At 48.4% G+C, this 26,669-nt stretch overlaps 1 protein-coding gene across 1 annotated transcript in view; it reads right to left on the minus strand.

The window, feature by feature from the left end:
* TOX2 (TOX high mobility group box family member 2) overlaps nucleotides 1–19,541 on the minus strand; it is a 132,563-nt gene extending 113,022 nt beyond the window's left edge. The window contains exon 1 of the mRNA XM_027078265.1: nucleotides 19,412–19,541. Within this exon, the coding sequence (XP_026934066.1) occupies nucleotides 19,412–19,510 (99 nt within the window). The 5' untranslated portion in view covers nucleotides 19,511–19,541. The remainder of the gene's footprint in view (nucleotides 1–19,411) is intronic.
* Nucleotides 19,542–26,669: the final 7,128 nt, after the last annotated feature.

The following is a 26,669-nucleotide window of genomic DNA, read 5'->3' on the forward strand; positions in this document are numbered from 1 at the left end:
GCCGGGTGTTTGGACAGGAGGAGCCCTGCACTCCATCATCTCGGCCTGTTGCCCGAGGAGGGAAGCGGTTCACCTTTTGCTAATCACCCTAATTCATTTTTTATTACTAACTTTCCTGTTTTCTATTTGCCGTCTCATTGAAGATATTACCAAAGGCATTTAAACAGCATCAGACCGTACCACAATGGCAAACATAACTCTTTTTATTGAAATCTGCATTAATATACATATAATTCCCTGATCACAAAGACCTCACGGTGCACATGCTAGACCCCAAGTGAAGGCGGGTTTGGCAAGAGGCATATACACGATGGAAGGTTTTTCAAAAGACAATCAACTCTGCCAGGAGGGTGCGGTAAGGTGGGTGCTTTGGGGACTTCCCTGGTGGTGCAGTGGTTAAAACTCCGCGCTTCCACTGCAGGGGGGCACGGGTTCAATCCCTGGTCAGGGAACTAAGATCCCACATGCCGCGCGGTGCAGCCAGAAAAAAAAAAAAATGGGTGCTTTCTCGTGCTGTTGGTGGAAAGTGGATAATCCTTCTGACATGATGCCCTGAATCAAGAGCCATAAAAGCGCTCGCTGCTTTGAGCCAGAAGGTCTACTTGGGCCGTGGCCAACAGCCTAGTCTTAGCCTTGACACCCCCTCTCTAGCACACCCCACGGCCAACCCGTCCCCACATCGCATACGTTCCACCTCCTAACATCTTCCATATCCCTCTACTTCTCCCCATTCTCATCCCACCAGTACGGTCCAAGCCAGAGGGGGGTCCAAGAGAACTTTGTGCAATGACGGGAATGTTCTATATGCACGCTGCCCAACGGGGGCTATAAAACACTTGAAATATGGCTGGTGTGACTGAGGAACTACATTTTATTCCATTTTACTTTAAATTTCAATAGCTGCATGTAACTAGTGGCTACCATATTGGAAAGTGTATCCCCCAAGCCATCACCAGTCCTCTTCTAAACGATAGTAATCACCTCCCCACTGTCTAGTTGCATCCATTCTTGCCCACATCCATTGTTTTCCCCTTAAGACGGCCACAAAGATTCTCCTCAAATGCAACACACCTCAACTCTCACCACCTTTGAGACAAAGTCCAATCTCGCAGACACAGCCTTCGAGGCCCCGTCTCTGGGACAGAGAATACTCCAGTTATCAGGGAGCCTATGGTGTGCCAGGTGCTGGGTACAGGGGCGGGCAGCAGGCAGCAAAGGCCATCCAGAGGGGGTAGCACTTGAGCAGAAACTTAAAAATGTAGGAGCCTGCCAGGTAGGTCAGGAATGCCAAGACCAGAGGCAGAGCAGCGAGAACTGCTCTGAGCGACATCCATGAGCCACCAGCAAAGAGTCAGCCCTTGTGAAGCTGATAATTTAGTGGGACATAAACAATAAAAAGAACGAATAAGTACATTACACACTGTGAGAAGGGGAAAGAAAAAGATGGGTAAGGGGTTTCTGGGGGACTGGGGTGGAGGGGAGACGTCTGCAGCATTAAATAGTACGGAAGGAAAGTGCTCAAGTAAACCCTGTTCTTGAGTCTGTGTGGTAGGACAGTAGCGGGTGATTTCCCCAACTTTTTTGGCAGGGAACACAGTCTTCAAAATTTACAGTTTAATAAGAAAAAGGGGTGATAACTTCAGGAGAGAAGTGACCAAAAAGTCCTACTTGCCCAACAGAAGCATTCCCACAGGCTAGAGAGAGATTTCCTTATCTCCGAAGGTCAGGCCAACTGTGCCCCAGATACCCCAACCCAACCAACCAGGAGTGACACCTCCCTCCTGAAAATGGCAAGGTCACTACCCACAGGGAGATGGGAAGTGGACAAAACAGGGGGCTGAGGTCTGCCAGCCCTGCCCCCAGAGAGTCAAGCATTGATGAAAAATCCTAAGGGTTTCGACCATCAACCCTCTTGACTGCCATTTCAACTTTCTTCCTTGGGCTCTGTCGTTACAATGGGAACGCACATTTATTAACATCTGCAAGGCCCACACACTGTGTCTCTCACATTTATGTGTTTAATCCTCTTGGCAACAATGTACAAATATGACAAGTGAGGCCCAGAGAGGGTAAGCGAATTATTCTTGGAAACACAGCCTGGGATATGTTATGGTGGCCATCTCTAGAAAGTATAACCACCACACTGATTCATTCTTTCTTTTTATTGAGCACCTACTACATAGCAGACACCACGCTAAGGTGCCAGGGACTAGGGAGTGAAGAGAACAAGCATGATGCCACTGGTTGGAAAGCTTACTGTCCTCAAGGTGGAACAGACACTCAAGTCATATCACAGATATATCATGCAAGGCGGAAAATACACTGGAGGCTGAGATAGAGAATAACAGGGTAACTGCATAGATTAGGGGGGTCGGAGTCTTGGAGGAGGTGAGGATAAAGCTGAGACCTGAAGGGTAAACAGGAGCCAACCTTGTGCAGAATGAAGACAAGGGCATTCCAGACCAAGGGAACAGCATATGCAAGGCCCCTCAAGCAAAAAAGACCATGCGGGTGGAGGTGTCCGGGGAAAAGCAAGAAGGGTGGGGTAGTTAGAATAGAGTCAATGGAGGCTGGCTTTGCTCCCCACCGTATCCCCAGCACAAAGCCTGGGGCCTTGGACAGAGCAGCTGGGAGTGAGGCTGGAAAAGCAGGCAGGGGCTAGATCACACCGGGATGTCTGCACCAGAAAAGGCATTTGATGTTACCTACACACCAGGGGAAGCATTGGAAGGTTTTAAGCAGAGGTTTGATTTCAGTTGGGCAGAGTTCACCAAGCCACAACAGAGACCCATGAGGGATTCTGCCCAGAGAAATGACAGGATCTAATTTACACATCAGACGGCGCTCCATCACGGTCGGCATGGTTCCTCAGCTCACTGTGATGTGTGACTTGTGGTCACTGGATAGTGAATGTCCCCAAAAGCTAAGTGCCCCAGCTTGTATGTGGGCGGTGGCCACCTTTCAGGAAAGCAAGACAAAGCAGCAAGTGACAGGACATGTTGACAGAGCATCGGACAGACTCAAGGCTGTCAGCAGAGGGAATATTGTCCCAAAGACGCCACAACAGGGTGGTGGCTTATTGTTAACGTGGAGTCTTTAGGAAAACACAATTATGTGCTTCACTGATACTATAAGACATAATCCAAGACAGCACGCAAACATTTAGCGATCGATCCACAAGACAAGTAAAAGGACTAACACAAGAGCCAGCGGAGGAAATGCTTGCACTGCACAGGTGGGAGGCCAGGCCCTGCAGGTTTGGTTTTTTTTTCTCTTTGTCTCATTTAAAATCAAAGTTTGGCTCTTAGGCACCCATATAGAGTTTTGGAAAGGGAATCAAAATTAAGTATCCCAGATGCTTAAACACACATTATTATCTCATTTAATTTCATCAACAGGTAAGCACAGTTAATCCCATTTTGCAGATGAGGAAACTGAGGCCCAGAGATAATAAGTAGCTTTCCAAATGGCCTTGCTCCCCTCTCTGGCCACATCTCTTGACACTCTTGCCCCTTCGATGGCTTTGCATGTGCTGTTCCTTCTACTTGGAATGCTTTTCCCTATCTTCTTCACATGGCCAATTTCACCTTCAAGCACAGGCCAGGTGTCCCCTCGTCAGAGAAGACTTCCCTAACTCCCCCGCTGCCTGGCCTGGTGGTCTCACACCCATTTGGAATTGTTTCTTTCTGCCTGTCTCTCTAATATATTAGACTGCGGCTTCTCAAGGACAAGGACCAGGTCTTCATCTCCTTTCCATGCCTGGCGTATGCCTCCAAGCCCTGCATACAGCAGGCAGTGAATGTTCTTTGCACGGCTGAATGAATGAATGACTAAATGAATTAACTCTTAATAAGTTTCAAAGCCAGAATTTGATCCCAGGCCAATATGACTCCAAAGCATATCTCTTGGCCAGAGTGTGAGTGTGTCTTATATAATCAATCAGAAAACACAAGCATGGGATACATTTCAAAACATACCAAGGGCTTCATTCATCCCTCCAAAAGAACTGCTGAAAAGCGCCATACCTCAGGGGAAAATAGGATGGCAAATATGGACAAAGGGTTAACCAAACCCTTTTCCCTTTTGCAAAAGCATTTCAGCTTTTTTAACTGTCTGGCATAACTCCCTTGGAAACCTGATGTAGGCAGGATGCTAACTATATTACTAGGTAACTCTGCTTGTGGTAAAATGACCCTTGATTGGTAAGTTGCATCTGGACTGGAAGGAACTATAAGTTATAAATACATTACAAAGATTTGATAAAGAAGCCATAGTTAAGGTTGCCCTGAGTGTAGTGACTCTTGTAACTGACATGCCCCTTGCAGGGACCCTTGATGTGGATACTATGGAATTGTTACAAGAGATGTTCCTTTGGGAACTAAAGCTTCTAAGTCAGGGTGGCTTCCAAACCCACCCATTGTGGGTCTCGCTCCCTTGCATCTTTACCAAAGCCTGGCAGGGCGTGGGCTGACAAAGAGAAGAGCTGCTGGCCACCTCTGTGGGCTCCCGCAGAGCCCACAGCTAGAAGTACTCCCACAGAAGAGGGACAGGTCATGTGCCCTGCTGGCAAGAGGTGGTTCCTGTCCCAAGTCCTTCAAGGAGACGGGTACCAAGGGTAACCTGTGTGAGTCTTGTGAGTCTGAATGTTTAATTGAACTTTAAAGGGTTCCTGTGAGAGCTTCAATGAGAAAGAAGAGAACTGATACAGAGGAGAAACGAGACCACCCCAACCAGAAACACCACTACACTTAATTCTGAACTCAAAAGCTCCTCAGACCTCCAATTTATAAAAAGACATAAGACCTGGGATGACATCTATGCTCACTGTCCTTCGAGGGCCCAGCTGACCTGAACAGCACCTGGCACAGGCATGAGGGAGGGAACGACCTACCTGATCTCCCAGAGGCCTCACCACAAACCTGAGATGCAAATGCAATTATGTGAGATAACTGAGGCTCAGAGAGGTTAAGTGACAGGTCCAAAGTCACACAGCTTGTAAGTGACAGGATATGAACCCAGGCACTTCCATAGAACTCAAAAGTTATATTTGAATCCACTATCTGGGTTTGTATAAAAATTAACTTACAGCTCTGGTGGACATATAGAACAGAGAATGCATAAGGGTGGGGTGGGGTAAAGAGACCTTCTTAAATAATGTAGGTAGCACTCAACAGGCACTCGTTAAATCTTCGCAGAATAAATGAGCAAAAAGAAAGGCCCCGGGTCCACCTTCCACATTATCAAGCTCAGTTCGAGTCAAAACATAGCAGTGCGGAACAATAAAATTTATGCATGAGATTGACCCTGGGTTATACTACTGAGTTGGATTCATTTCCAACAGGTTTCTATATCATTCCTACAAATTAGGCCCAACTCTGACATAAGCACATTTGAATTAGCTCTAATGTGAAGGCATTCTATTACAAATGATGTTCGAAGTTGAAAACCAAGGCAGAAGGCCCAGCTGGGAACCCCCAAGCCCCCAGAATAGGCAATGCATCAACAGTAAAAACAAGGGGTGGGCTGGTCCATTCTTGCATCCCTGCAGAGGGTGAGAGCTCCAGCGGGCACTATGGAGGTTGCAGGAGCAGGGAGGGCATAGGCCAAACTCCAGCTCTGCCAATCAGCTCCTCTGCTGCCCTTTGTAACCTGACCTATTTGGATCTCAGTCTTCTCAGCGACACGATGGGGACACATGTGCGTAGCATAGTTCTTACGAAGATTCAGCGAGATGATATGAGTGCGTGAGCCTGACATGCAGTAAATGCTCAGAGAATAATTTGTGCTTATTTCTACCCTACTTTTCTCCATAAAACAGCACAAATTTTAGAAATAAAAATCTGTGAGGGGGGCTTTTTGTTCAAGATGATGGGTAGAACACATACTTTTTCCTCTCCCCTCTTCTAAACCCCACCAGAATGACAAAAAAGGGGAGGTAGATACACCCACATCTTCATAATTCATATGTACACACACACATATATTCATAATTCAGATAGGGAGATGAAAACTGAATAACTCCAAAAGAGCCCATAAGAAAACAAGAAAGGGCTGGGCACCAGAATCATTGAGAGGGTGCTGGAAAGGAAGAAGTCGAAGAGACAGACTGACAGTGAAATCTATCAGTTCTAAGGCACCAGCACACCAACACAAGACCTCCAGAAAAGCTATTTTCCTAACTGAACCCCAGAAAATCCCAAAGCAGGGGCAGCAGGGGCTGAAAGCCCTGGGCAGGGGGAGGTGACTTGACCTTTGTGTTAGTCTACAGTCCTCAGAGAAGGTGACTGTTGGTTTTGCCCTGAGGCTAAAGCCAGGAAGAAGAACTCTTTAATTAAATGAGAAATCTGTCTCAGGGATTCCCCCACCATGGATGGACATGATGCAGGAAAAACAAAGTGCACCAGTGCCCAAGGGTAACTGCTGGCTGATAAGAGAAACAGATGTCCCCAACCTCAAGTGAGCTGGTCCCATGCTCTAGTAGAAGTCTCCAGCTTTAAGTGTCTACACACAGGCCCCACCCAGGGCACCGAAAATCGACATTCACATTGCCTACCCACATGTTCGTGGCTTTCACAGACATTGAGGGAACTTACAACGACAGAACAGATCAATCTGGACCCTTGTTCACAAAAAAACATCAACCAAGAATCACCAGGCGTTTGTAGAAAACATCAGCATAAAAGAGAGACCAGGAAGTGAACCAAAGACCTAATCAGCAAGAAAACAGAGTCAATGCAGCAAACAGAAGATAACTTTAAAAAAAAACTGAAACATTATCTTCAAAAAGATTCAAGACATTCCCACATCCATAAAAAAAAGAATGGGCTACTAGAACATAAGCCCAATCAAGAAACAATACAGAATCCTGAGAAATGAAAAAGTGATTACAGAAATAGAAACAATAAACTCATTAGAAGTACTGACTGAAGAATGGTTAGGCCTGGAAGTATACCCACCACACTCCCCTCAGTGGTTAGTCCTGGGGAGCAGGGCTGAGAGGGCAGTGGGGAAAATGAAAGAGAATGAGAGGGGGCTCTACTTTTTTTTATTCTAATATATTTCTGTTTATTTTATAGAGAATAAAAACATTAAAAAAAAAAAAGAAGAAGAAGAATGGCAGGACTCAAGACAAAGGGGGAAATGATAGAAGAATGAAATGAAATTGGGAGTGAGTTAATGAGCAAAAGATGTCCCATGAAGGCTTCCCTGGTGGCGCAGTGGTTAAGAATCCACCTGCCAATAAGTGGTGCTGGGAAAACTGGACAGCTACATGGAAAAGAATGAAATTAGAACACTCCCTAACACCATACACAAAAATAAACTCAAAATGGATTAGAGACCTAAATGTAAGACCAGACACTATAAAACTCTTAGGAAAACAAAGGAAGAACACTCTATGACATAAATCACACAAGATCCTTTTTGACCCACCTGCTAGAGAAATGGAAATAAAAACAAAAATAAACAAATGGGACCTAATGAAACTTCAAAGCTTTTGCACAGCAAAGGAAACCATAAACAAAATGAAAAGACAACCCTCAGAATGGGAGAAAATATTTGCAAATGAAGCAACTGACAAAGGATTAATCTCCAAACTTTACAAGCAGCTCATGCAGCTCAATATCAAAAAACCAAACAACCCAATCCAAAAATGGGCAGAAGACCTAAATAGACATTTCTCCAAAGAAGATATACAGATTGCCAACAAACACATGAAAGAATGCTCAACGTCACTAATCATTAGAGAAATGCAAGTCAAAACTACAATGAGGTATCACCTCACACCAGTCAGAATTGCCATCATCAAAAAATCTACAAACAATAAATGCTGGAGAGGGTGTGGAGAAAAGGGCACCCTCCTGCACTGTTGGTAGGAATGTAAATTGATACAGCCACTATGGAGAACAGCATGGAGGTTCCTTTGAAAACTAAAAATAGAACTACCATATGACCCAGTAATCCCACACTACTGGGCATATACCCTGAGAAAACCATAATTCAAAAAGAGTCATGTACCACAATGTTCATTGCATCACTGTTTACAATAGCCAGGACATGGAAGCAACCTAAGTGTCCATCAACAGATGAATAGATAAAGAAGATGTGGCACATATATACAATGGAATATTACTCAGCCATAAAAAGAAACGAAATTGAGTTATTTGTAGTGAGGTGGATGGACCTAGAATCTGTCATACAGAGTGAAGTAAGTCAGAAAGAGAAAAACAAATACCGTATGCTAACACACATATATGGAATCTAAAAAAAAAAAAAAAAAAAAAGGTTATGAAGAACCTAGGGGCAGGACAGGAATAAAGACGCACATGTAGAGAATGGACCTGAGGACACGGGGAGGGGGAAGGGTAAACTGGGACGGGACAAAGTGAGAGTGGCATGGACTCATAGATACTACCAAATGTAAAATAGATAGCTAATGGGAAGTAGCCACATAGCACAGGGAGATCAGCTCGATGCTTTGTGACCACCTAGAGGGGTGAGATAGGGAGGGTGGGAGGGAGACGCAAGAGGGAGGAGATATGGGGATATAGGTATATGTACAGCTGATTCACTTTGTTATAAAGCAGAAACTAACACCCCATTGTAAAGCAATTATACTCCAATAAAGATGTTACCAAAAAAAAAAAAAAAAAGAATCCGCCTGCTATGCAGGGGACACGGGTTCGAGCCCTGGTCTGGGAAGATCACACATGCTGCACAGCAACTAAGCCCGTGCGCCACAACTACTGAGCCTGCACTCTAGAGCCCACGAGCCACAACTGCTGAGCCTGCACTCTAGAGCCGCGTGCCACAAGTATTGAAGCCCGCGCGCCTAGAGCCCGCGCTCCACAACAGAAGCCACCGCAATGAGAAGTCCGCGCACCACACGAGGAGTAGCCCCCGCTCACCTCAATTAGAGAAAGCCCGCGTGCAGCAACGAAGACCCAACTCAGCCAAAAATAAATAAATAAAAATTAAAAGAAAAAAAGATGTCCCATGATATCCTATATCATGCCTACAAGTGACACAGGCATTTGCCTCTGAGCTTCCTGGTTGCTCAGAAAAGCTGAAAGATTGATAAAGGGACCACCATGGATGCTGACCTACCCTGAGGTGGAGGCAGGGCAAAGAGGCTCTTGAAGAATGTGACAGGACTCCAGTCCAAAGAGAAAGCCACGGTCCCCTGCCCAGATGTGACTGACTCAGGCATGGCCCAGAAACTCCTCAGAAATCAATGTGGAGTCCTCCCTACCACACGGGAAAATGTGCGACATCTCAGAGCAAGAACTCTGGAATCCTACCTAGGAATGTGTAAGAGAATCTCCTTGGGCCCCAGAAAATTCCATTAATTATCATTTTTCTTCACTCGGACCTAAGAAGCAGTTATCTCCCAGCTCTCCCTCACAGCATGAAGCAACGAAGAATCTAGTAAGTGACTCAAAAGTCTCTAAAATTTAATCATCAATATGCTGACCCTTGATTTCTTGGGAAACAAGAAGAAGGTGAGTTTTCTCCCCCAAATGCAGCTCCGTGAAATGGACACTGTGGTGCTTCCTTTTCCACCCATTCATTCCCTAACTTCTGGGCTCACAGCTATACCCTGTGGGGGCCACCTGAAGCCAGTGACCAGAGGATGCAAGAATCAAAGGAATGGGCGGCCCCCTTGCCTCAGTTTGAGACAGACTGGAGTCCAGTTCCAAAGGTCCCTGTGGGATGCTTTCATCATTAACTGTATCCCAGGCCAGCATCTCCCTCTGCCCAACCATGCTTCCATTACTCCCTTCAAGGTGCACCTCCTCAGAACTTCCCCCCAGATACACCTTCCTTCCACAGGCAACTCTCCACATCAGAGTCTATTTCCAGGGAGTCCGATGTAAGATTCTCTCCAAGGTGAAGGAGACGCTCCCCATGACCCACGGGGGTCCTGAAAAAGGCAGGAGTCTCTGGGACACCTGACCACGTCCAAGTTAGGGCTACATGCCCCAGGCCAGCAGTACATCCTTACTGTTCCAGGCCAAGGAGGGAAAATCCTCCCATATTCTAGACGAGAGCTGAGCTCTCTAAGTGTGCTTCCCAGGCCAGCAGCAGTGGCATCACCAGCTTGTTGGCACTGCACATTTTCAACGCCTCCCCAGACCTACTGAATCAGAACTTCTGGGGGTGGCACCAGCGTTCTGTGTTTTAACTGCCCTCCAGGTGATTCTGTTGCACTGAAGTCTGAGGAGCAGAGCATCCCTGGCTACTGGGGGAAACCAAACACAAGTCATTAAACTTTCCCAGAGCAGAATGTAAGTTGGTGAAGCCACTATGGAAAACAGTATGAAGGTTACTTTAAAAACTAAAATAGTGTTACCATATGATCCAGCAATCCCACTCCCGGGTAAATATCTGGAAAAGACGAAAACTCTAATGCAAAAAGATACATGCACCCCAATGTTCACAGCAGCATTATTTACAGAAGCCAAGACAATGGAAGCAGGCTAAATGTCTGACAACAGGTGAATGGATAAAGAAAACGTGGGGTGTGTGTGTGTGTGTGTGTATATACATACATAATGGCATACTACTCAGCCATAAAAAAGAATGAAATATTTCCATTTGCAGCAACATGGACGGACCTAGAGAATATCATACTAAGTGAAGTAAGTCAGACAGAGAAAGATAAATATTATATGTGTGTATATATATATATATATATACACACACTCATATCTGGAATCTAAAAAATAATACAAATCAACTTATTTACAAAACAGAAACAGACTCACAGACATAGAAAACAAACTTATGGTTACCAAAGAGGAAGGGGGAGGAGGGATAAATGAGGAGTATGGGATTAAGAGATACACGCTACTACATATAAAACAGATAAACAACAAGGATTTACTGTATGGCACAGGGAACTATATTCAGTATCTTGTAATAACCTATAATGGAAAAGAATCTGAAAAAAAAATATATATATATACATATAAAACTAAATCACTTTGTTGTACACCTGAAACAAAAACAATATTGTAAATCAACTATACTGCAGTAAAAAAATAGGATGCCTACTTATGATAAACCCCAGTTTCATATAAGTGAAGGATATTTTGTAGGCATTTATAATAATATTAAACTCTCCACCAAAAAACAAACAAACAAAAGACGAAAAAACTTTCCCACAGCAGAAGACCAAGAGACAGTGACTGACAACGGTCTGGATCCAGCAACATGAAACATTCCATACTCTGAACCATAACTCTGGCTCCAAGGCACCTTTCTACTTAAAATCCAACCAGCTGGGATGCGACCCTCCCTCCTCCCTCCGTATAACGATTCCTGCTGTCATCCTTCTGCCCTGCAGGCAGCACTCCCTGACTTAGGCTGACAGTATCCCCAAATCCCCTCCAAGCCACCTTGCAACGGGTGCCCCTCTGCCTAGAACGCCTTCCCACCACTCTGCATGCCCCCCATGTGGCCTGCTTGGTGTTCCCTGTAAGACTCTGCCATGTGCAGCCTTCCCACACCTCTGACACTATCACTTCCCCAGACAATTATATATTTAATTATGACTCTGCGCCTTTCGAGCCAGTATATTCCACACAGCCTTTCATCTAGGAAAGCCGAGTTTCCTATTGAGTCCCTGCACCTTCAGGACAGGGCTGAATCCCCTACCACACAGTAGGCACTCATTAAAACCTGCTGAACATCTGAAAAACCCAGCAGGAAACAGGTCATTACGCACTGAAAAGCCACAACCTTGCTGCTCATTCTAGCAGGCACCAGAAATCGCAACTGTACAGTAGCAAGTTTAAGCATCAGGGTAATTGAACAAAATTTATTATTCCGTGTTATACAACATGTTTTCACTAAGATATAAAATTACAGTTTACCACGACTCATTAAGTTAATAATTACTTACCACATGTTTTTACTGCTGCTCCCAAACCATGCTGAAAAATCACTATGTAGGTTTTTTTGGTCCATGTAAATAAACAAACAGGATAACTGTCAACCACATGGATACAGGATTTGCTGACAAGGAGACACAGGACTAAAATACCGAACAGAAAGCACGAGCCCCAAAGCTCTGCCACTCTCATCACCATCATCTCCTAGTTTATCTGTACCACACTTTCCAGATTAGTGGTTCTCAAACAGGGGTGATTTTGGCTCCCCGCCCAGGGAATACTTAGCAAAGTCTGGAAACATTTTTGATTGTCGTGACTAGAGTGTGGGGTGCTACTAGCATCCGGCTGGTAAAGGCCAGGGATGACGCTCCACATCCTATAATGCATGGAACAACCCCCAAGACAAGGAACTGTCAGGTCCAAAATGTCAATATTGCTGGAACAATGCATGGAACAACCCCCAAGACAAGGAACTGTCAGGTCCAAAATGTCAATATTGCTGAGGCTGGGAAACACTGTTCTACATTAGAGGGAACTTCCATGTCTGTTACTTTAATCTGAGCTTCACAGCTACAATATGAGGAACGCATCACTGTCCCCTTGTACAGATGAGAAAACTGGAGCAGTTGAATGATGTGCACAAGGTCAGCGGCCCATGCCGATGAACGGTGCAGCTGCAGTCTGAACCAGTCTTCTCTGCCTCCTAAACCCACCTCCCCTCCCACACAGATTCAAGAAGGAAAAAGAAAGATGCAAAGGAAGTGAGCAGCTCCTTGTCTGTCCAGAATGCTGCGCAGAGACCTCTTCAAACCCTAGGCCCAGGAAAATCAGATCCAGAGACCAAGGCATGGAAAGGCCTGCTGTTAGGAAGACACTTCCCCCAGCAGCCAGTGCTGAAACTAGATTCCTCTTGCATTTTAACTTTCAGTTGTGCTGCTCTTTGTGAATAGAAATGAAAGCACTTCCTGCTGGGGCTGAGTCCCTTACAGGCAGGATTTCCAGCTCTGATGGCAACCTTGTGGAGGAGGTGTTGATGTGCCCATTTTCCAGATGCAGAGACTGAGGCACAGGGAGGTGAAATAACTTGCAAGTTATTTACAGGTCAATTTACAGGTTTACTGGACCTGTAAATTCAGGTCCCAGAATTTACACTGCCTTCCTAACCTGAGACCAGCGCTGGGAAATCCGAGAAGCAAAATAAACGCCCTACAGAATCACAGGGAGCTGGCAGCCACCCTGCAGGGCGATCCTTGGGATGCGGGTGAGGCTCTTCCCAGTTTACTGGCTGCTCTCCATGCTGGGCTCTGCTCCCTGGGCCCACTCAGGGAAGTTCTTCTAGGAATGTCAGGTCAACCAAAAGACTCTTGGCCCCTGCCCTGCCCTTCTCTGGACACGATGTGCTCACCACAAAGTCTTCGGATTATAAGAGCCAAACAGATGCTAAGTTCCTCAAGCCACAGGGAACAACAGGCCAGCCCTGAATTTGTTCATTCGGCAAATATTTACTGAGCACCTATGTGCCAGGCAAGCTCTGGGAATACAAAAGAGACAGACACGGTGGTTACTACCCTCTGATGCATATGAGGGCCTATCTCTTCAAAAAGCATCATCCTGGGCTTCCCTGGTGGCGCAGTGGTTGAGAGTCCGCCTGCCGATGCAGGGGACGCGGGTTCGTGCCCCGGTCCGGGAAGATCCCACGTGCTGTGGAGCTGCTGGGCCCGTGAGCCATGGCTGCTGAGCCTGCGCGTCCGGAGCCTGTACTCCGCAACAGGAGAGGCCACAGCAGTGAGAGGCCCGCATACCGCAAAACAAAACAAAACAAAACAAAAAGCATCATCCTCATCCTTGCCGGTGCACCACACTCTACAGTTATAAAGGACATGCCCCAGACTTTATTTCGTTATATTTCCACACCATAGCTCCCCATCTCATGAGGCTAATGGTCACTAATGTGCTCTCCCTTTGCACAGAGGGAAACAGAGGCCCAGAGAAAGGCACTGTCATGCTCAAGGTCACCCAGCAGACTGGGGGGGGGGGGGGGGGGGGGGAGGGGCTGCGTCAGGCCTGGGCTGCTGCTCCTGACATTGGTAAGGTACGGAAGTGTGGTCCTCGAGGAGCCTCTGGGACACACTGGGGGAGGGCTATAGGGAGCACCTTTAGACAGAAAGTAAAAAATCTTCCTAACAGAGACAGAGGCACCCTTCCAGAGCTCCCCCAGGGCCAGGGCTCCTTCCCCAGGACCCATCCACAGCCACCTGTGCCCCAGCAGAAAGATGCTGCAGGGACCTCATCTACTAGGGTTGCTGAGCGGGTGTCTCATATCTCAAGTCTGGGTGAGGTGGGACCAGCAACTTCTACTTCATAGATTTTCACCATAAGGAGCCTGCAATCATTCACTAACCGAGCTTTTCTAGATCCCATCCAGGGGCAAGATGCTGCGCCCAGAGCTGTGTGGGTGGAGAGTTGAATCACTCACCCGCCAGCACAATTTCCTGAGTAATTATGGGTCAGGCACTGTGCCAGGTGCTGGGCATGGTTCCTGCCTGGTGGGAGCCCACAAAAGCCTGTATACAAACAACCAAATCGCTGCTGTATAAAGTGTGGTCTCCAGAGCCGCAGCAGCAGGGATGGGCGCTCATCAGAGAGGCAGACCCTCAGGACCCCAGCACACATCAGCTGAATCAGAATCTCAGGGCAGGAACGGATGCCCAGGAATCTGTGTTTGTTTCAAATCTTACCAGAGGATGCTTAATGGGTACATAAATTTGAGACCTACTGATCTAGACCACAAGGCCTTCCCCAACCTCCCTACTTAAAACTGCAAACCAGCGCCTGGACCTAATGTCCTTAACCCTCTTCCCTGATTCATATTTCTCCATAGTTGTAATGATGGCATCAGTCACAATACCATATCTACCTCACCCATATATTTACGCCTTTCCATGCTGACATGTAAGCTCCAGAGGGTAGCAATATGTGTCACTTTGCTTCACTGCTGTACCATCAGTTGCCTAGTGCAGTGCCTAGCACAAAGAGGTGCTCGATAACTGTTTGTTGATTGAATGATGGATGACAGAACATGTCAAAACCCATGCAGTTTTGAACCCCAGTTCTTGGGGTGATGGGGCGTGCCTGGAGACAGAGAGAAGGTTGTTGGCCATGGAGCACTGCATGGAGAAAGTGCTACCCAGGATGGCCTTGAACACCCTGGGTTCATCCTGGGTTGACCTTGTACCCAGGATGTTTGGACCAGGGATGAAGGATACTTGGAACACAGAGATGCTAAGCCTTTTACTGGAATAGGTCCCAGGTGGTTGACAGCATTGTTATCTAATTAGTAGCTGGTATGTGTCAAGAACTTTCCTATCCTATATCAACTCACTTAACTCTCCCGAACCTCAGAGGTAGACAATGTTGTCCTCAAGAGGATACTGAGGCTCAGAGATATTAAATAATTTGCCCCACTCACAGAAAGACTTGTATAAGGATGTTCACAGCAGCTTTATTTATAACAGCCCCAACATGGAAACAAACCCAAATGTCCATCGGCGAATAAACAAATCGTGCTATATTCGTACGATGTAATATTACTAAATAAAATAGAAAAAACTATTGACATACACAACATGGATGAATCTTAAGGACACTTCGTTGAGCAAAATGAACCCAAATGCAAAAATGTATATGCTTCATAAGTTCTAAAACTTAAATTAACTTAGTACATTTAAACTGAACTTAAATAAAGCATTGATAATGGAAATTAGATAAGTAGTTTCCTCTAAGGGTAGGGGGTACTGACTGGAAAGGAGCATGAGGGAACTTTCTGGGGTGACAGAAATGTTCTATATCTGGATTGGGATATAACCACACCATATGTGTGGTTATATTTGTCAAAACTCATGGAACAGTACACTTAAAATTTGCATTTTAGGGCTTCCCTGGTGGCGCAGTGGTTGAGAGTCCGCCTGCCGATGCAGGGGACACGGGTTCGTGCCCCGGTCCGGGAAGATCCCACATGCCGCAGAGCGGCTGGGCCCGTGAGCCATGGCCGCTGAGCCTGCGCATCCGGAGCCTGTGCTCCGCCGCAATGGGAGAGGCCACAGCAGTGAGAGGCCCGCGTACCACACACAAAAAAATTTGCATTTTATTGTATGTAAATCATATCTCAATGAGCTAAAATCATTTGCCCTAGGTCACAAAGCCACAAGCGGAGATTTGAATCCAGGTTTGCCCAATCCCAATGGCCAGTTTCCACTAGTCTGCCATGGTTGAGCAGAAGCCCCAGGCAATGCCCCCAGCCTGATAAAACACCTTGCCAAAACCCTAATGAAGGGACTTCATAGTTACCCTAGAAGGACATCATGACTCCTAACCCCCAAACCATGGCAGAGGTGTGTGGGGAACACCAGACAAGTGTGAAGCTGGGAGTCCAGGAGCTTGGGTTCAGGCCTCAGCTGTGCTCTTCATTTGCTACGTAACCTATGAGTATACTACTCCATGACTCAGTTTCCCCTTGTGTGAAGGAAGAAGGAGGGGATTAATGGTTCCCAGTAGGGGGCCACAGACAGAGCTACAGGGCCACAAACCCTTATGCTCACCAGGCGCCATTACTACGTAAAATAAGTAATGTGCCTGTTTCATATCTTGTAAGCTATTTTTCAAATGCATGCTAATATTATAGTGATTAATAAACATCTATTTCAAAGCAAAAATGAAACCATAGCAGCTTTGAGTCATTGTGTATCTTCTCAAACAAAAGATACCCAAAGAACAGCCACTGCTCATGACTTTGGTTTAAAGAGGCTGGAATCTCTGTGTTAGAGGATCGCTAAGGGGACAGTCACCAAGGGAACGGTCGCCAAGGGCCCTTCCAGGTCAACTGCCCCATGGCTGTCCAGCATCACTTGGCAAAGGCTTGCCCTTGTGTTTCTCAGGCCGTGTGGGGACAAGCCTCTTAACTGGGCTCCAGGGACAGAGCCCCCAGTTGTGCAGGCTGTGTCCTGGTTCTGCAGCCCAGTCTATAGACCCCAATTGTGGTCATGGCTGCATCTTGGGCCTGTTTCCCCTCCAGTTCTGAGAGTGACCAGCCGTAAGGACGGAGCCTCCCCAGTCCCTCAACATCAGCTCCTGGGCACAACTTGCCCCAGCCCCCCGCAACCGCCAGCGCTGAAGGCGACTGCCCCCTGATGATCTGCTACCGACAGGCTTCTGACCCACCGCTCCCTGAGCCAAGTGACTTTCTCTGCCTCACCCTGCCATGAGGCTGAAGGATCGAGAAGCAGATCCCACGTCCAAATGCAATGTCAGACCCTTCTGTCACCTACCTTAGCGGCCCAGCTGCCACCCTCCTCCACCGGGACACACCCTCAGCTCTGGGTCAGGGGTCCTAGTTCACAGGCGGAAACCAGAATCACCAGCTTCTGACTCCCTGATTGGTTCCCTCCCACCAGGGTTTCACACTGGTTCTTGGTGCTGAGTCAGAGCTTTACAGAGCATCAGAATAAAGCAGGGGCCTCGGCTGACTTCCACCTCCCAAAGGCCCCCTTATGAGACCACCCCACTCTGATGGGGTTTACAGAAACACCACCCCCAAAAGGAGCACTGCAGGCGAGGGGCACCCATGCAACCAGACTCTGAGGCCCAAATCCCCAATCTCACCCCGGCCCCCAAACCAGGAGCTGGAACCTTGCCAACTTCATATTTTAAAAAATAACAAAGCCAAGGGCAGAAGATAGACGAGCTGCCCCAAACCCAACCGTCTTCTCCTTCCTAAAGACTCCACTTGCTACTTCTAATCAATTCTTCCTCCGTCAGATGGAAGCAGCCCGAGAACCGGCCTTCTCTTGAAGACACCATCCCCCTCTTCGGCTTCTAACTTTGCCCGTCACCGGACAAAAGATAATCGCCCCATCCTCTGAGAGACCTCACTTGCCGCCTGCCCCCGGCCCACGCCGCCCCCGGCCCTGAGGGCCCCGGACCCCACCCCAAGCCCCAGACGAACTGCGCAGGGCTCTGCCCCCAGAGTCCAGAAGCCGCTCCCCAAGGCCTGAGGGCGCACTCAGCCTGGGCGGCCCCAGGTTCCGCGCGGGGACGCCCCCTCCCCGCAGCATCCCCACAGCAAGAAGCTTGACGAAAAGCCCGTGGGGTGGGGTTAAGGCCCCGGAGGGCCGCCGACCCAGCCACCCGACGCGCACTCACCACACAGTGCCATGGAGCCCGCGCGTCTGCGCCAGGGCCGCGGGGAAACCCACGCGCGCCGTTCAATCCGGGCTCCGAGTGACGAAAAGCCGCGCTCGGCTCCGGCCGGCCCCGGACCAACGCACAGACCCGCGGACGCACGGACCGTCCGGCTTTCTAACTAAGTTCGAAAGTTCCCTCCCGGGCGAGGGAGGAGACGCGCGCTGCGCCGCTGCACCTCAGCGTCCCGGGCTGGGCTCGGCGCGGGGAGCGGGGTCGGTCGCCGCCCGTCCGGGCTTCCAGGCGCGCGAGCTCGCATCGCGCCCGAAGCAGCAGGGCTAGGACCTGCCTGCGGGTGGAGGCGGCGATCTCGGGAAAGAAGGGGTATCCCTCACCGCAGCCCCAGCCGGGAGGGGACAGGCCTCGCTCCCGGGAGGGGACAGGCCTCGCTGGGCTATGGCCAGCTTGCAATCCGAGGCCCCGCCGGGCGGTGACAACCGATTACCAAACGGCCCAATTAGTGCGCTGCGGCGCCGAAAAGTTAAAACGCCCACGCGCGAGTGTGGACGGCCGAGGTGGGGGAGGGGCGATGTGGTGGCCGCGGCTGCCCCCGGGTGTGACCGCGTGTGACTGTGTGGCTGTCAGGGCGATTAGGGTGCCTGAGGTTCCCCGTCCATGGGGTGGCTATGGGTGACAGCGTGCGACTGTCTTGAGTCACTGGGAGCGTGAGCGAGTGACTGTCGGAGCGACTTCTTTGTGTGCCTGTCCCCAGTTGTGACTGCGTGTGACGGCGGATGGGGGCATGGAACGCGGTGTGTGGCGTCGTAGTGTGGGACCGGGTGGCTTGCATGTGGCGGTGTGGCAGCGCAGGTGGGCGAGTGACTGCGTGTGGCTGTGTAGAAATAAATGACTGTCAGGGTGACTTGTGTGGGACGGGAGTGTAAGCAGGATGGCTGTGTGTGTGACAGTGGGTCACTGTGTGTCGGCTTGTGAATGCATGCGAGGCTGTCAGGGGGACGTGGGTGAGTGTGTGTCACTGTGACATCGTGTGAGTGACTGTCGGGGTGACTTCTGCCTGTGATCCCAACAACTCTGGGCGTGAGTGTCACCGCCAAGGGATCGGCGTGAGTGGCATGTGCCCGTCGGCGGGGCTGATGGGTGCGTGTCCCCGCGCGTCGGCACCGCCGGCATCTCCCCGCGTGTGTCCCCGAGAGCGCCCGCGTCCCGAGCCGCTGTGGTACTGCTGCCCGCGCTCCAGCCCGGGGCGCTCTGGCTCGGCTCTGGGTCCGAAGGCGCGGGCAGGCCCCGCCCTCCCGGGCCCCCACCCCGCCCCCGCCTACCTTGCCGCAGTGGTAATAGTCCAGGGGCGCCAGGCTGGCCGGCTCGGCCCCGGGCCGCGCGCCCACGGCGGGCGCCGAGGGGTACAGGCGGACGTCCATGGCGGGCGCGGCGGCGGCGGCGGCTCCCGCGGGTAGTGCCTGGGCGGGCGGCGGGTGGGAGCCAATGTGCGAGCCAGTGTGCGAGCTAGTGTGGGAGCGCGGGGGGCGGGCCGGGGGCGGCGCCCGGCGGAGCGCCCCGCCCCCGCCCGCCAGCGCGCGCTATTGTTCCGGCCTCGGGCGCCGCGGAGGGCCTGGGGCCCGGACCCGGGTGAGGAGGTTCCTCCCGCGGGCCAGGCAGACGCCGGGTTCCCCGCCTGGCTCTCCGCCCCCGGGGGTTCCGGAGGGTTGCGCGCCGGTCCAGACGGCCCTTTCCCGTCCCGCCTTCCGCCACCAAGGGTGAAGGGAGGGAGAAGCCTGTACGACACCCCTCCCCAGAAGTGGGACACTCCCCGCCCTAGATATTTAGGGCGTCGCTGAGCCCTAAATGTGGCGGAAGGGAAGGCACACTTTCGGAGATGGGTGCTGCCTTACCCCGGGGCTGCGGCCTAGAGCCCGAGGCTGACGTTAGGATGTTCTCCCTCCGTGTCCCACTGATCTGAGTCACTGCGAGAGTGGCCCTGGAGGATTGCTGCTTAAATTCTCACTTTACATATGAGGAAACTGAGGCAAGGACTTGTGGCGTCGGTAATGGAGTGGGCTCCGCTGCCCCCAGAGGATCTAGGACTGAAACCACCCGGAGAAGGCAGAAGTATCCTTCTCCCTTTAATGACAGAGAGAGGGCCGTAGAAATAGCCTAGAAAGTGAAGTTCTGGGGAAGAGTCCAGAATCTGCCACCCCCATCACCACGAACACCACCACCACCACGGTCTTCTGGAGTGAGAGAAGAATGGAAATGAGATGGCTCCCATGGTGGGACGGAGAGGTGACTGAAACAGTCTCCCCCGCCACAGACACACACACACACACACACACACACACACACACACACACATAAAAAAAGCCCCCTAACTCCTCACATCACCTGCTGGCAGCGGGTCTGTTGCTCCTCCCCTTCCCATCTAAGAACTGTCTACTCTAACAGTCTCTACTCCCTCACCTCCCACTGACTGGGCCACCACTGCCCTCTGCCTTCCTGACTCTGGCACACTGAGGATGCCTTGCTGGGAAGGGCGCAAGGCCAGGAGGCAGAAGTGAATTAGAATGGGATTCTTGGGTGGCAGCAGGACATGAGATGCTATCTGGAAAAAAGGGAGTGAGCCCCTTGCCCACCCAAGAACCAGCTTAAAACTTAGCTCCCAACTGCAATTTGGGCTTTGCTGGTCCTGGCTTCAAGCTAGGACCACTATTTGTGACCATAAAGATCCCCTAATACAAGACAGGTGTGGGAAACAGGCTTTCACTAAAGGTTTGGGAACAACAGAAGGAAATTACAGCTCAGAAAGGAAAGGACTTCTAAATAAATTTCAGCAGTCATTTTTTCTAGAATTCATTGCCATATCTCATTAGAAGGAATTTCCCACTGGCCTCTCTCCTTTTTTCCATCTGGACATCCAACTGACCCAGCAGTATTTATTGAAAAGATCACCTTTCCTCCCACTTCTCTGCAGTGTTAATTTTGTCATAAATCAGGTAGTCCATGTGTGCATTGGACAGTTTCTGAATTTTCTAGTCTGTTCCATTAGCCTATTTGTCTCTCATTGTGCCATTATCAGTCTGAATTTCTATAGTTTTATAATAAGTCTTAATGTCCCATAGCATGAATCTACCCACTTTTATCTTCAGGAGTGCCTTGACTGTTCTTGACATTTGCATTTGCACCTTGAATCTTTGGATCAATTTGGGTAAAACTGACATTGTCAACATTGTCTTCCTATCCATAAACATGGTATGTCCCTTCATTTATTTACGTTTTTTAAAAAAATCATCTCAGCAATGTTTCGTAGTTTCCTATGTAGAGAACTCGCACATCTTTTATTACTTTTAGTCCTGGGTATTTTATGTTTTTGACGCTATTGTCAATGGTTCCTTTATATATATATATTTTTTAATTATCTGTTTGTTGCCAGTACAGTGTGGTAGTTTTAAAATAAGTCAGCAAATTCTTTGACATCCTCCAAAGGGGTGGAGTCTAACCCTTAAAAAGGGTTGGTCTTGGTGACTGGGTTTTAACAAATAGAATGTAGCAGAAGTGATGCTGTGTGGCTTCTGAGTCTAGGTGATGAAAGTTGATACATCTTTTGTCTGGCTCCCTCTTTTGGGACATTTGTCTTTGGAACCCTAAGCCACTGTGTAAGACATCCTCAGCTGCTGTGCTTTGAAGAAGTCTAAAGTAACCCACACAGAGAATCCATATGCAGAGACCTTGAAACTAAAGAAAAGAGAGGAAAATGCCTAGCCAGTCCCCTGCTGTTCCAGCTCCATCTACTACCTGACTGCAACCACATGAAAAACTCTGAAACATCCAGCTGAGTGCTTCCTGAATCCAAAACACACAGAAACCATGAGAGATAATAGACGATTATTGTTATTTTAACCCATGAAGTTTTGGAATGGTTTGTTACTCGGCAATATAGATCTGGAACATATTACATATAGAAGTAAATTTTTGTATAATGCCCTTGTATCCAGCAACACTGCCAAACTCACTTATTCTAACAATTTATCTGTAGATTGTTTGACTTTAAAAAAATATACCATATTCTATTTCATCTGTAAAAATGAGAGTTTTAGTTTTTCCTTTTCAATCCTTAAACATTTTATTTCTTTTTCTTACCTTGTTGCACCGGCTAGTATTGCCAGTACATGTTGGAAAGAAGTAATAATAGCAGGCATCCTTGTCTCATTCCTGATCTCAGAAGGAAAGCTATCAATATTTCACCATTTATTATAGTGCCTGCTGTAGTTTTTTGCTTGCTTTTTTGTTTAATTTCATTTTGTTTTTTGTAGATACCTCTGTTGTGGGTTGAGGAGGTCAATCTTTACAGCAATCCTCTGAGTCAAGAAATAAGACTGCTGTGGCCATTTTACAGACAAGAAGTATGAAGCCCAGGGAGGAATCTTCAACATCACAGTGTTAATATCAGGACTAATCCAGTACCTAAGTCCAGAATTCCACCTGGAGCACTTCCCACAGCCCATATTTCCACAGTCTTGGTCTCACTAGCTCTGGCCAGGGCTGCAGAACAGCCACCAGAGTATGGAGGTCCATGTGCAGTGGGTCAACTTCAGGAAGCAATTTGGCTTCCCTGGGGTCTGCCAGCAGCAGCAAACACCAACCCTGTCAGTCACCTATGTCCACTCCCTTCCCTGAGGGGAGGTCAGCACCAAAGAGATCTCTGGGAAGTCTGGTAGTGGATCCCAGCAAGGAAGTCTGGTAGTGGATCCCAGCAAGGAAGCCACGCAGACCCCAAAGCTTGGGCTTGCCCTTTTTTGTGGGAATTGATCAGATAGGAAGTTGATGACTCATTTCCCTCAAAGGAACACCTCAGCCTCATTTTTTGTTCTCAGGACAGGAGTGGGGTTTCTCTTCCTCTTGACGTCAGGTGCAGTCTGGGAGAGGGGAGTCTCACAGCTGGTTCAAGCCAGCTTGGTCATGCCCTGCCTGCAGTAATCCAGTCTGGGGACCCAGAGTACCTGCTTATGCATCTTGCAGTTCTCAGTGTCTGATATCATAAATAGCTGAGATATCAGAATATGGATGTGTTGTAACATACTTTATTATTATTTAGCTCTGGTAAGGAAAATGGATCAGGAAACAATTGCCATTGGAAAGATAGTTTGTTACTCACAGTTCCCAAGAGGAGAGGCGTGCCATGCCGTAGGGGCCACATGGGGAAGCACCAGGGTCAGTTAGGAGGCACAGGGAGAGGGAATAATTGTAGGCAAGAACATTTATTGTGGGTTCCATGTAAAGGAACAGGCAAAGCAGCATAAACAAATGTAGGATTGGCTAGTTTGAATCATTCCCTTAAGGACGCATGGTAGAAATGTACTTCCCCACCCACTTGTGCTTAGGTAGGACCTTGTGACTTACTTTAGCCAAGGAACATGAACAGAAGTGGTGTGTGTCACTTCCAGGTGGGGGATTTACGGGTCTAGGCATACTTAACCTTATTCTCTTTTCCCTCCACCATGAAAACCCTAACAAATTCCAATTTATTCACTAAAACCCAGTAGAAGTAACACCTCTTTGGTGAAGACTTCTCCAAGAATCCAACTCATTGCTCCAATTTGCTGCTCCAACAACTGTCTGCACACAGGACTGTTAGTGTAGATTTCACCGAACCGTAATAACGCATTTGCCCTGTGAGTATCTCCAGGGCAGGGATGATGGCTCACTCATCTTGGTGCCTCCAGTGACTAATACAGGATGGATGTTTCCTGCCCACTTCCAGGGGAGGTAGGGTTTTCAAGGGACTTCCTATCTACACACACATGCACACCCTCAGGAAGAAGCAGCCACTGAATTGTCCAGATTCCAGGGAACAGATGGGCTACATTTGCCAGTGAGAGGAGTCACAATTTAGCACATGTGGGTGACTCCTGGCAGTATCTGCTCCTCTGTCTCTTCCCTCCCAGTGGCCAGTGTGCATAAGATCTGACTCAGGCTTAGATGTGATGGGATATGTCAAGCTCAATTGGGGTGTGGAAAAAAGAGGTCCCCAGGGAAAAGCTCACCTCTCTTAGTTGGGGTCTTCCAAAAGCTAATTCTGAGGCAAGAATCCTAGTGCAAGTTGTTTATTGGAGAGTGATCCCAGGACACACAGGTAGGGGGTAGAAAAGTGATCTCAGGAAAGAAAGACAGTCAGTAATGGGCACATTATCATGCAAATTACCACTGTAGGCAACTGGAGCCTCACTCCACTGGGGATTTCTGGAGAACCATGTAGAACACTGCCTCAGAGTCATCCCACCTGAGGGACAAGTAGTTGGAGCCTTTACCCACCAACTACTCACAGCCTTGGTTAGAGGCTGCTCTCAGAGAGCATTAACTCCAGGGCAGTTCAGCCTGGCAAGGAGAACGGGGTTCTGTCAACCAGAGAAAGCCATTAGACAAGAAGATGCAGGTACCAGCAGCCACAAGTTGGGGCTTCATGCACTGGAATGGTGAGGTTTGTGGGGATGTGGGCAGAGCCCCGGTAGTGTCTGCCACAGGGCTCAAGTCCACCTAATAACAGAGCAGAACTCTGCTTTCTTTAGGCACTCTCACTCCGTGTGTGTGTGTGTGTGTGTGTGTGTGTGTGTGTGTACACTCTCCGTGTGTGTGTTTATGTGTGTGTGTGTGTGTTTGCACGTGCACGCACGCACCTCCTTCAGGAACTTGGTTGAGGTGGGTGGCTATTGTCTGGTTCATCAGTTGGGCATTCTTGGGGCCCTAACCATTGTACCCCCCCGCAACAGCATTCCAACCTGTCCATTATTTCTGACAACTGGCCAAGTCGGCCCACAACTTCCACTCAAAATGTCTCCTGGACAAAAGATCAAATGAACCGATGCACATGTGGCAGAGACTTTAGCACAGGATAATTCACTTAGGCCCTTCATATAAGAGCACTGAGACACCAAAGGCTCTAAGTTCAAGTCCTAAGCTCTGCTCAACTCCCTGTTTTGCCTTACCCAAGTCAATGTACCCCTTTGAGCCTCAGTTTCCACTTCTGCAAAATGGGAAGGTAGTGCCTTCTCCACGCGTTTGTTATGAGAAGCAATGAGGAAACAGATAGCAAAGCACTTCTAAAACTCTGAAGCACTATTAAATTGTGAGTCGTTGTTATTAAACCATGTTTACCTAGTCAACTGCTCAAAGGCCCCTCACAAAAGGAGGGGACTTCTCTCTGATGTCCCACCCATGAATCGCTCTCCAGCTTTCCAGAGGGGCAGTGCCAAGGTCCATCTGGGAGACTTTACACTCTTTGGACTTTCTTGGGGAGAGGAAGTGGGGGCTGGCAGGAAAAAGGGAGGGTGCAGAATCCTGGGAGATGACTGAAGTTCATGGAGCCCTGCTGTGGGAACCAGCACATTATCTTTTGGCATCCCCTCACCAGCCTTCATGATGGGCATTATTATCAAAGCACTTTGTTGTTGTTTTTTGCGGTACGCGGGCCTCTCACTGTTGTGGCCTCTCCCATTGCGGAGCACAGGCTCCGGACACGCAGGCTCAGCCGCCATGGCTCACGGGCCCAGCCGCTCCGCGGCATGTGGGATCTTCCCGGACCGGGGCACGAAGCCGTGTCCCCTGCATCGGCAGGCGGACTCTCAACCACTGCGCCACCAGGGAAGCCCTATCAAAGCACTTTTTACAAATGAGGAAACTGAGGCTTAGAAAAAAGTCCCTGAACCTCAAACGTGCAGTGAGAACTTCGTGGAGCTGGGATGCATACTTGAAATCCATGCACCTTCTGCAACAACACACTACACTTGAGTTTAAATGACATCATGCAGATTGTCTTACAATACAAAAAGCTTGTAATGAATGAGCCATCTAGAACATATCCCCTGAGAGCTCGCAAGGTTTCCTTACCTTTGTCTGCCATGTACGCACCTGTATATTAGTGTGTGCTAGTTACAGAAGGAAAGAAATCAGAAAAGTTAAATGTGAATGAACCCCACTCAGAAAAGAAATAAGATAAATAACGATGTGCTGCTCTCTAAGGGGAAATTAAAAGAAGCTCTAGTAACAGCTAAGAAGTACTGAGTGCCAGATGTGTGCCAGGCACTATGCTAAATGCTGTACATCTCTTACCTCTAATAATCTTGACAACAACTCCATGAGGTAGGTACTACTCTTATCCCTATTTTACAAGTGAGGAAACTGAGGCACAGAGAGGCCAAGTAACTTACCTGTAGTTAGTACATAGTGTAGCCAGGATTTTCAACTAACTAGTTTGGCTCCAAAGTCCACACTCATAACCACTAGACCTTACTACATCTCTCTAATCTTACATATAAATTTCAGCTTATGCAAAAAGAAAACCCTGTTAGTGTTTTGATTTGAATTATATTTAGTTATTAAATTAACTTGGGGAGAATTGAGGGGTTTTTTGATAAAAAGTCTTTCAAGCCTTTGAGATTTTATAAATATGTATATAAAGGAACAATATTAAAGTTGTGGATGAATATCTTGTGTCAACAAAACTAACTAAACTCTCTTATTTGTTCTAATAGTTTTTCGGTAGATTCTCTTGGATTTTCTGCATGAATGGTCATATTATCTGCAGAAAGA

This window comes from Aethalodelphis obliquidens, unplaced genomic scaffold, assembly GCF_003676395.1.
Source record: "Aethalodelphis obliquidens isolate GAN/ISIS:26980383/991018 unplaced genomic scaffold, ASM367639v1 scaffold42, whole genome shotgun sequence".
In the NCBI taxonomy this organism is placed as follows: Eukaryota; Metazoa; Chordata; class Mammalia; order Artiodactyla; family Delphinidae; genus Aethalodelphis; species Aethalodelphis obliquidens.